At 43.1% G+C, this 10,919-nt stretch overlaps 2 protein-coding genes across 2 annotated transcripts; one reads left to right on the top strand and one right to left on the bottom strand.

The window, feature by feature from the left end:
* Window positions 1-123: 123 nt before the first annotated feature.
* On the top strand, window positions 124-1,221 carry LOC131140264 (pentraxin-related protein PTX3-like). The gene is made up of 2 exons (XM_058090526.1): window positions 124-292; window positions 389-1,221. Exons 1-2 carry the CDS (start codon window positions 160-162, stop codon window positions 958-960), a joined length of 705 nt encoding a protein of 234 aa, XP_057946509.1. The 5' UTR covers window positions 124-159; the 3' UTR covers window positions 961-1,221.
* Window positions 1,222-2,992: 1,771 nt separating this feature from the next.
* LOC131140263 (solute carrier family 35 member G2-like) lies at window positions 2,993-6,841 on the bottom strand. The gene is made up of 2 exons (XM_058090525.1): window positions 6,610-6,841; window positions 2,993-5,146 (listed from the first exon to the last, which is right to left on the bottom strand). The coding sequence occupies exons 1-2, from the start codon at window positions 6,633-6,635 to the stop codon at window positions 3,760-3,762; spliced, it is 1,413 nt and encodes a 470-aa protein (XP_057946508.1). The 5' UTR covers window positions 6,636-6,841; the 3' UTR covers window positions 2,993-3,759.
* Window positions 6,842-10,919: the final 4,078 nt, after the last annotated feature.

Below are 10,919 nucleotides of genomic sequence, written 5' to 3'. Positions count from 1 at the left end.
CTCCTCCCACACCACGGTCCATGCAGCTCTGGCACACCCCCATGACCTCCCCCCTCCTTCCGCCGCTCCATTTATAAGGCAGCATTGGCTCACAGTGAATAGTTTTCACTGAAGACCAGCTCATTGCGTGTAGAAGAAGTTTGGTGGCCGTGCTGACGAATGCTCCTCAGCCCCATCATGGGTGCGTTGAAGGTGTGGCAGCTTCTGTGTGTGCTGAGTTGTGTGGGTGCATCACTGCATTTGAACCAGGTGGACTACATGGACGTCTACGACAACGATGTACCCCGAGAAGGTACAGTAGGTTCTGTTGTCCAGTATTGTTCAGGGTGTTTTTGGTCCAGAAACATTTTCATTAATTGTCGACTGGACTTATGATTGTCATCCTCAGAGGAGTCCCAGCAAACGCCATGCCAAGCTGCAGAGCTGACGCGATGGGACAAGCTCTTCATCGCACTGGAGAACTCTCACATGAGGCAGAACATGCTGCTGGAGTCCTTTGAGAAATGTTGTGGAGGAATGGCGCCCCTCGGGGCGCAGGTGGACCACCTAGCCAGGGTGACATCCCGACTGTGCTCCACCTGCTTCGGTCAAGCAGAGCAGGCTAACCTGAAGATGCTTCATCGGGGCCTGGCTGAGCTTCGGGAGGAGGCGGATGCGAGGGAGAGGAGGGTCAACACCACCTTGCAGAAGATCCTGGACAGTTTTCCAGAGGAGGATGGCGGCAAGGAGGGACACCTTCCAACACAAAGACCCGAGGGTGGCTTGGCGGCGGCTCTCGGGTTGGGGATGAAGCCTTTCACGTCTGGTCTTAAGGAGCAGGAAGTGAATTCACCTCTGGACATGGCCTCAGTGGAGAAGGCCTTGGTTGCCATAGCAACTGAGCTGCAGCAGGTTCACGTGCAGCTGAGCAGAATGATTGAACAAGCGGGCACGTTGAAGAAAGACAGAGGAGACACATGAAGATACAAAAAACACAAGAGTGACAGTCTGGCCTTGACACTTTTGCACTTCATCCTTTTAAGGAGTGGACTGTCAGTGTACTTTCATCAATAAAAACACATGACAACGGCCTCAAGATGCCCACAGCCCATAAGCCCTTTTGTCCTTGCTGTGCACGTGTGGAACTGGACACACAGAGATGGCCAAGAGTGGAATCGAACTCTGGTCTTCTAGCTGTGTGGCCTAACCACTAGACGGCCGTGCAGCCTTACATTTAAAGAAATAAACAATACCGTAATAATTACATAGTTGGCAAATGTCCTGTTTTCTGAGAACTTGACTCCTTTTTTTTTAATACGTCAGAGTTATAGCTACAGCTCATTTATTTTTCACATCTTGTTATCTTTATTTGGTTTTATTGCAAACAAAGTCAAAATGACCTTGAAAAGTCAAAACAAAAACAGTGAGATGCAAATGAAAAAAAGTGGAATGTGAGCTTGAGTATGTTTTTCTTGTTAAAAAATGTTTAAAAAAAAAACATTGACTGTCCACATTCTTTAATAACAAGATGTGTGTGTGTGTGTGTGTTTGTGTGTGTGTGTGCGTGTGTGCGTGTGTGTGTGTGTTTGCATCTCAACTGTGTTGAGTTGTTTTTGTCTTCACCAAGGTCACAACTAATGAGATGCTTTGGTGAATGGAGGCTTTATGATGTCATTTTGGTGTTGCTGCTTTAAGCAGCTTGCAAAAGACACACTGATAATGTGAAAAAAATAGAAAAGCATGTGGCTAATGACGAGGAAAACGCTGTGGGGAAGAAGCAGTACTTATATCACTGCATTCCCGGCCTTATTTTTTCCCGTTTTTGTAAACTAGCTGCTCCCATCTGTCAATTCTGACCTTTTACTCATCCCTCTTTTTATTTATTTGTGTTTCTATTGTATTGTGTCTGTCGATCCTTGATGATGTCAATGACCGTGACGCTTGATACCATTGCTGACTGTGATCCCTGATGGTGTGGCTCTGTAATGGGGTAAGTCACTGGCAAGCCACTCATTTTTGTTGGCACAGTTCCTTGATGGCGACAACCGATGGTGCCAATCCTTGATGGCGTCACGCCTTGACGTCAATCATTGATGCTGCAGTTCCATTACGTAACTTCTTGATGCTGCCAAAGGCTGGATTCTTGATTTTTGGTGATCCATGATGTGGATACTTGATGGTGTCAATCATCAATGCCTGCTGGCATTGATCCTTGATTGTGTCAATTTTAACTGACGTCCAAGCTGGATGCATGGATCATGTTGATGCTGTGAATCCTTATGCTGTTCATCCTTGATGATGTCAATGATGGTGATCCTTGATGCCTTTGCCAGCAATCCTTGATGGTGTGGATCCCTAACGAGGCAAGTCATTGATGTGTTGGCACCGTTCCCTTGATGGCAACATTGATTACAATGATCCTTTGTTCCATATATTCTCTATGGTGTGGTTCCTTGATGGCGTGGTGCCATAATGTCAAACCTCGAAGGCATCAATGGCTGTATCCTAGATGCCATGGATCCAAAATAGTGTCCATTGTTGTTGTCCATGGCGTTAATCCTGACCCCTGCTGGCGTTAATCATGGTGGTGTCAATTGTTGCTGATATCAGTCCTTGTTGTGTAGATTATTAATGGTGTTGATGTTGTGGATTCTAGGTAGTCTATAATGTGGATCCTTGATGATGCACATCCTTAATGGTGTTGATGCCATGGATCTTTGGTGATCTCTTATGTAGATACAAGGACCCCTTGATGGCATTGATCTTTGGTCCCTTCTGGTTTTGATCCTTGATGGTGTCAATCATTGATGAGATCAACCCTTGACGGCATCCATCCTTAACTTGATGGCGTTGATCCTGGACTTGATGGTGTCAATCCTTGATGATGTAGATCCTTGGATTGCATGATGAATCCTTGATGATGGTGATTCTTGATTTCCTGGATGGTGTGGATCCTTGGCAAGCCAATATCTGAGCTGAAGTCATGATTGATCTGACTTGGAGAGCCAAGCAGTTTGTTGATCAGCCATACTTTAATGTCACAACATCAAGTGATAACACACAACAACCACTTTGGCACTTCAAATAACAAAGGTAACAAAGAGGACGCAACAGATTAGTTGAGAACGGCACTCTGAAGTGGAAAAAAAAAAACATTTACTATGTATGCAGGCTACTTCCTGGTTCATGGAGGTTGCTATTTAGAGTCTGGGCTGGACTGTACCACTCATGACTTAGTCGAGGGCTATTCAACTGGTAAAGAAAGTAGACTGGCCACAAGAGGGGACAATTTTTCCAGTAGATTTCTAAGAAAAATTTCTACTGTCAAATAGAAGACATTGAATGGGTGTTTTTACAGTCTGTCTGCTCTCATATAGAGGATCTTGAACTTGAATTTTTTTCTTTAGATTTTTAAAAACAGCAGCGCTCACCTTTTGGTCATTAGCACTGTCAGTTGGTCCTTAAAAAGAGCAGAATGTTGTTTTCATATAGCGAGTGAATAACATTTTTGGCAGTATGTTTTTAAAAACAGCAGTGCAGTAGTCAAGGTTTTGACTAGTGTAAACATTGCTTGTGTCCCCCAGAAGAATTTAGTTGAATAGCCCTGCCAGTGTCACTCAAGTGATGTTTTTCCTTGGCTCTCCTCTACAAAGTTGCATTGAACTAGCCGATGAAAAAACAGATGGTGATCAATACATAAACATTGTGCTTGGCATAGGTAATAAAGCTCCAATCAGCATTTAGCAGTTGAAATATACAATAGAGAGAGTGTATAAGTGTCTATTTAATGGGTGAGTCCAGAATCTCCTCATACTCCTCCCGGTGGCGCCGCCCAGCCCCGCGTGAGGGAAGCAGCTTCACAGCCACCAACCAGCCGACGCTCAGCATCACCATCGTGTTCCCGACCACCTCCGCAGCGGTGGGCGCCATCGGCAGCAAGGCCAGATGCACTACTGTGGCGACCGCCACCTCCAAGCTTTGGCAGGCCGATACCAGTGCCGGGTGGAGGCGGGTGAGGCCGTGCGTCACCCCTATAAAGGCAGTGGCTGAGCAGGCCACCAAGCCCAGGATCAGGCCCCATTCAAGGGTGCTCTCGGGCCAAGACCAGCCCTCCTGGAGCAGAGCCAGTGGCGCCGGTGTCAGCAGGCAGCCCGTCCAGCTCACTGTGAAGAGAGCTGTGACCACCCCCACTCTCTCCTTCAGGGAGCGGTACCCAACCAAGGCTAGGGCCATCCACAGCCCGGCAAGTGCAGCCAGAGACCACCCAAAGGCACCCCTCCAGAACACAACCGGGTCAGTTGGTGAATCAGAATTGCTCTCATCTGCAGCAGGTAGTAGCAGAACTCCCAAACCACACAGCCCCGCCGCAAGGGTGATGCCATCCACCAAACTCAGACGCTCCTCCAGCAACAGGAAGGCGAGCGTTGCCGACAGCACCATGGTTGCAAGGCGCCAGGTGGTGGTGGCATTGTCAGGAGAGACAAAGGTCAGTGATGAGTAAGCACAGCAGAGGGAGAGGGAGTAGGCCACGCCATAACACAGCAGACGGAGTCGGTAACCTTCTGGTCCAAAGGGGTTCTCCCCCTTGTGGAGTGGTACGGCCACAGAGAGGAGCTGCACGATGGACCGTACCAAGAGAAGAAAGAGGGGACCCAGACTGAAGTGCTCCGAGGCCACACGAGTCAGAATAATCACACATCCGCTACCCAGCGCTGCCCCCAAGAGTCCAACCCAGGTGAACCGGGACGCGGACACAGACGCCTCCCCAAAGCTCGCCAGCTGTTCCCCAACCCCTTTCCCAGGTCCCTTTGCAACTCTGGCTCCCCCTTCGACACCATCGCCACTCCCGTCCGCCTGGAGTGTCGGCGTGCCCCCCTTGTCCTTGTCTTTGGCGGCAAACAGAGTCAGAGGCCACCTCTTGGCTTCTGTCAGCTGCTTCTTGTCTGATGTCTCCTCTAGGAAGGAGCCAAAGTCCTCGAATGAGGGTGCATCGTCGTAGCCCTCATCACCAGGCTGAGGGAAGTGTGTGTGGATGCCAGCCTGCGGGGAGTAAGGGCCGTGCGTGGCATATTTGGCTGTGACGGTGTGAGGGTGGATCTTCACTCGCTTCTTAGCACCACCCAGGAGGTGGGTGGACTCCATCGTCAACGTCGAGCAGAGGACAAACCTGCCAGAGGATAAGGAGGATTGTTCGTCAGTGGTTGTCATACCACCTCAAAAAGATTTCATTTGCAAGTACGGTAATTCCTCGTTTATTGAGGTTAATTGGTTCCAGAACCGACTGTGACAAGTGAAGCACAAGTAAATGTACATAATAAACTCGTAATAAGTGTTTTGTGCATGTGCATGTGTGGGTTTTCTCCGGGTACTCCGGTTTCCTCCCACATTCCAAAAACATGCTAGGTTAATTGCCGACCATAGGTATGAATGTGAGTGTGAATGGTTGTTTGTCTATATGTGCCCTGTGATTGGCTGGCGACCAGTCCAGGGTGTACCACGCCTCGTGTCCAAAGACAGCTGGGATAGGCTCCAGCACCCCCGCGACCCTCATGAGGAAAAGCGGTAGAAAATTAATGAAAGAATGAATATTTTCTTTTAAAATTGTGAATTACCAAAGTAATTTTGTTGTTTTAAGCATACATAATATTAATCACTAATGACTGGTAACTTATAAAAAAAAATATCTAAGTATAACAAGTGTCTTTCAATGTCGTATAGTAATTGACATCATACATAATTTTTATGTAATTACATAGCTTGCAAAAGTAGAAAAAAGTATTATTGCACTGCAGTCATTTTAATCATACAGTAAAAATATTTTAAAAATTTGATTACCAAAAAAAAGAAATTCTAATGTATTACAGTCATATTAATCATACTATATGATACATATTATATTATAAAATATGAATTTTAAATGTATTGTAAAAATTTGTTTCACAATTTACAATAAAATTTTAATCATACATTAAAAAATGTTTTAAAAATGTGAAAAAATATATAGTAATTTTAATTATCCATAATGGAATATTTACTTTTTTTTTAAGTTTACCTAATTTTTTAGTGCTTTTTCTTGACAAGAGTGGACCAATGGCTGATATTTCTGCTCATTTGAGAGGACCTCATCCATCACCTGGGTGGGTTCCTCTTTGGTTCTTGCTATTATTATGCTCTCCCTCTGCAGTAGTGCTCCATACGCCCGTAAAAGGAGATAGATATAGATACATACTGACACTGTGCAAGGTGAACATCTCTTGGAGGACAGGATGTACCAATCTGGCATACATACAATACGGATGGTGGTTTATGGTGATGGTGGTCTACAGCTTATTGTAGCAGCATATTCTGTGTGTGTGTGTTGTTATGTAAATGTGTGTCTGTCTGACTGGGTCATGAGATTCTCAAGGTTATCCTGGGTGCACCCTTGTTACAGCGGCTGCTGTGATGACGACAAGTGCATTTATTTATATTACAATATGAAGATCATTTGCATGCAAGCAAAAAGGTGACCTCTGTTGTCTTGCAGCAAGCATGTGACCCATTTATGAATGGAGACCGGCACCCCATAGGTGTCCCAGTTATTGCCTGCGGCATTGTCAGTAGGCTTATTTCAATTGGAATATTCCTTACCTGAAAACTCTACCTCGTTGGTTCATTCACAAGAGCATCTCTGCCGCTCCATCTTCGCCTCTTTTCCTGCCCATTTTCACTCCACCTTCTTTTCAGCCCGCCCTCCTCCTGCATGTGGGGACTGGAATCACCAAGGGACCACCCCGAAACGGACTGGAGCGATGCTGAGATCGGCGATGTGTGTTTTATGGTGACCTGCTGCTCTTCCATCACTGTCTGATGCAGAGGACGTTCCGCCTCACTTGAAAAGGAGAGGGAGAGAGGGGGAGAGAGAGAGAGAGGGGAAAAGGGTGGGTGTCGCTCATCATGGAGTCTGAGCATGCGTCAACACAAGCAATGCGAGATGCTTCTTTTAGGTGCAATGTTAGACAAAAAAGCAGGTAAGACTTTATTAGAATTATCTTATTATTATTTGCAGTTTTTGTTTATTTGAATGATGTACTGTATGTATTTATATTAGCATTTATATAGCATTTAGTACTCTTCGGTATTAATTCATTCATTCTATTTGTATCAATACAGTACATGAACTTACTCCAGTAACAATAAAAACTTAGTAAAATAATAGAATGTAATAAAAAAACATTAATAAGAAGTAAAAATGCTTTAAAGATTATCAAATAAATGAAAAAGTATTATGTTTTTTATAAAGTCTGATAGTATTACTATTATATTATAATATATAATATAATATAATATAATATAATATAATATAATATAATATAATATAATATAATATAATATAATATAATATAATATAATATAATATAATATAATATAATATAATATAATATAATATAATATAATATAATATAATATAATATAATATAATATAATATAATATAATATAATATAATATAGGGGGCGGCACGGTGGTCTAGGGGTTAGCGCACAGACCTCACAGGAGACTGGTCTAGGGGTTAGCGCACAGACCTCACAGCTAGGAGACCAGGGTTCAATTCCACCCTCGGGCATCTCTGTGTGGAGTTTGCATGTTCTCCCCGTGCATGCGTGGGTTTTCTCCGGGTACTCCGGTTTCCTCCCACATTCCAAAAACATGCTAGGTTAATTGGCGACTCCAAATTGTCCATAGGTATGAATGTGAGTGTGAATGGTTGTTTGTCTATATGTGCCCTGTGATTGGCTGGCGACCGGTCCAGGGTGTACCCAGCCTCTCGCCCGAAGACAGCTGGGATAGACTCCAGCAAATTTCAGATTATTTTGTCATGACTGAAAAAAGAAATCTGGTACATTTTTCAATAAATTAATCTTTCTAATTTGAAAAAGTCACCGTGCTAAGGTAATAGTCTTCTAATTTATCACCAAAATATTCTGGAGTTAAAACAATTATTTAGTATAACAATTTTAATATTACCATTGTACATTATCCCTTCTTATTCCACTTTTTTTTGGTGATAACGTGCAAATTTCTGCAAAAATGGCAGCAAAACCATTCACTTTCTACTGATGCCGTCATGCACATTTTATTCACGCAAAAGTGAAGTGGAGTTAAAACGGGCTGTTAGAAAGTGGTTCAACCCAATTGGCTTGACATTCTTGCTCCCGTAATAACCTTCATCAAATGCAGCAGCCTCTTCGCTGTTTGTTCGCACTCATATGAAGCATTCGGCTCAGGAGTACTGCGGTACACACATCCCAATAAGATGTAACAGAAACCACACAACTAGAAAACACGCTTCCAATGGAGGTGTCGGAACAGCCGTCGGTTGGCGATGATGACAGATGGCGATGGCGAGGAGGCGTTCAGCAGAGGAAGTGATAATATTTAAAGAACAAACCAGCGGAACATAATCAGATGATCTGAAGGGACTAAAAAATTGTGAATGATGGTGTGTGTAAGTGATGACAGGATGTGATAATAACCACAACAGAGTCTTCAATATGCAAGAAGCCATTGCAATTTTTTCACAATCCTTATGTGAAACATGAACACTTTTCTTTTCCTTTTCTGTGAATTCTAGCGAGAGAAAACAAGTTAGTATGAGTTTGCTACCAATGCTTGTCATGGGAGGTACCTATTTTGATGCTAACAAAAAAAACATTTTCCATTTATATTTAATTCCTTTTATATTAACCAAGCTATTTTGCTATTATTGTTATTCGAGCAGCTAACATAAAAAACTATATTTATCTGGCACAAAGCGTCACAAGCCATTCGTCACAGCGACGGAAGAGTGGATACCTAGCGCTCAATCTTGCTACAAAGACTCAACAAGACGTTCGTTTGCCTTCACCATTTTGTTCACACGTCTTGTGCTGGAAGACACAGCCATCCAAATGAGAGCGGATACTGTAACTGTCATCGTTGTTTCTCGGCTGCAGTTGTTGATGGAAGTAGTGTAAGCTCTTGGGCTAAGGTATACACTTTTTTCAATGAGACTTCTTTCTGAAGTTTTTCCACAGAGCTTTTTTTCCTATATATGTATCAAATTTTCCTTTAGCAATTAATCATATTTATTGAACTTCTTGTCTAAATTTCCCCCTATAGTTAATTGTATAAAATAATTGTGTAAATTTGTGCAGTTTTCCTCATTACCTCCATACTATACTTCTTTTCAGAATTTATTGGAATTTATTTTCCAAAGCCTTTCCCCTGCCCCCGGGTCCTGTTCTTCAAAATGTCTTTTTGTCATTTGTACAACTTTTTTGTCACAACATTAAGACTCTTGTGGTCATTTTTCGAGTTTCTTCTCGTATATTTAGAAAGTCTTTCTTCTAAAGTTCTGACTTTATTGATGTATATTTAAAACATTTTCTTCCAGATATCATGACTTCTTTTGGTTGTCATTTTTGTTGCAATCACCCCAAAATAGAAAAGGTTGAATGTGATCACCTTTTCTCATTCTACATGAACCAAGGACGTAGCCATATGATTCTTTTCCCACATGTGTTTGAGGAATATCATTTTCCCAATTTTCCCCCTTGTATTCTTTTTTCAGATTGTTTTTCACGGGCCTTTTTCCTCATCCGACTTCTTGTCTAATTGCTTCTTTTTTCACTACAGTTGCAATGTTATCGGTGTAAATTGACAATGTTTTGCACATGCTTTTTTTTTTTCCTTGCCCGAGATTCAAATGGATTCAAACTTCTTCCTTCAGATAGTTTTTGTTGGAAATCACCAAATGCAAGTTTGAGTTTCTTTCATAAACAGAGAAGCAGAGCCTGGGGGAGGACAAAGATTTAATATATAAGGAAGTCCGTCCCTCTGTGACATCACAGAGGGGCAGTTTTACCACGCCTTTTGAAACCGAGCATTTTGAGTGATCCCAAATTTCTTTCAGGGCTCACTTCCAAATGCGCAAACTTCATTATCTGAAACTTTGGCATCGTTTAACACAGGAATACAACATTCTAACAAGATTTATAGGTCAGAAAAGTGGAAAAAGCATAATAGGCCCCCTTTAAGACTCATTCATTCATTCATTTTCTCCTGCTTATCCTCACTAGCCCAGCTGTCTTTGGGAGGGAGGCGGGGTACACCCTGGACTGGTGGCCAGCCAATCACAGGGCACATATAGACAAACAACCATTCACACTCACATTCATACCTATGGACAATTTGGAGTGGCCAATTAACCTAGCATGTTTTTGGAATGTGGGAGGAAACCGGAGTACCCGGAGAAAACCCACGCATGCACGGGGAGAACATGCAAACTCCACACAGGGATGTCCGAGGGTGGAATTGAACTTCGGTTCCAAGCTGTGAGCCATTCCCATATTTACTTATTTATTTGTTTATTTTTAGTCATTTTTAGTGTGCTCTTGTCAGAGCACACGCTGTTGCTCAACCAAGCAATCTGTGATAATTTTGGCAATTTGTTTGCATTTTAGCCTTGGTGGAGGTCACTTGAGGTTCACCCATGGAACAGAATGGTGGTGATGTTGTTGCATAATGACCCCTTGCTGAAAATAAGAGCCTGACAAAAACCCCCCTTTCCCCTCCGATTCCTCTCCATCCTCTACTTCATGCATTCGCTTCAGGAAGATCTGGCTCGTGTTTCCATGGTGACGGCGGAGAGGAGAGTGCTGGCCGCTGGTTATTTAGGGCGCACTGGTAAAAATCACATTGATGACTCTGCAGCCCGGCTATTTGTATGGGGAGAGAGTCCATATGCAGGTACCCTCCTGAGATGGGCTTGATAAGATGCTATGGTTGGAAGGGATTACCGTAATTATGCAACACAAAGGGCAACAAAAAGTTTGGAGTATGGTGTTCAGGCTGGTTAAATATTGGAGGGTATTTTTCAACAGAGTACAGACATTCTCTTTGACCACTTGGTCATTTATGA

Source organism: Doryrhamphus excisus, chromosome 13, assembly GCF_030265055.1.
Source record: "Doryrhamphus excisus isolate RoL2022-K1 chromosome 13, RoL_Dexc_1.0, whole genome shotgun sequence".
Lineage (NCBI taxonomy): Eukaryota > Metazoa > Chordata > Actinopteri > Syngnathiformes > Syngnathidae > Doryrhamphus > Doryrhamphus excisus.
This window is presented reverse-complemented; position numbering and strand designations above follow the sequence as displayed.

Bases quoted from the DNA above. Each gene is read 5' to 3' on its own strand.
- LOC131140264 (XM_058090526.1), top strand. From the start codon at position 160: ATGCTCCTCAGCCCCATCATGGGTGCGTTGAAGGTGTGGCAGCTTCTG. The intron at 293-388 runs GTACAGTAGGTT...TGTCATCCTCAG, and splicing joins CAACGATGTACCCCGAGAAG to AGGAGTCCCAGCAAACGCCA.
- LOC131140263 (XM_058090525.1), bottom strand. From the start codon at position 6,635: ATGAACCAACGAGGTAGAGTTTTCAG. The intron at 5,147-6,609 runs GTAAGGAATATT...ATCCTCTGGCAG, and splicing joins CAACGAGGTAGAGTTTTCAG to GTTTGTCCTCTGCTCGACGT.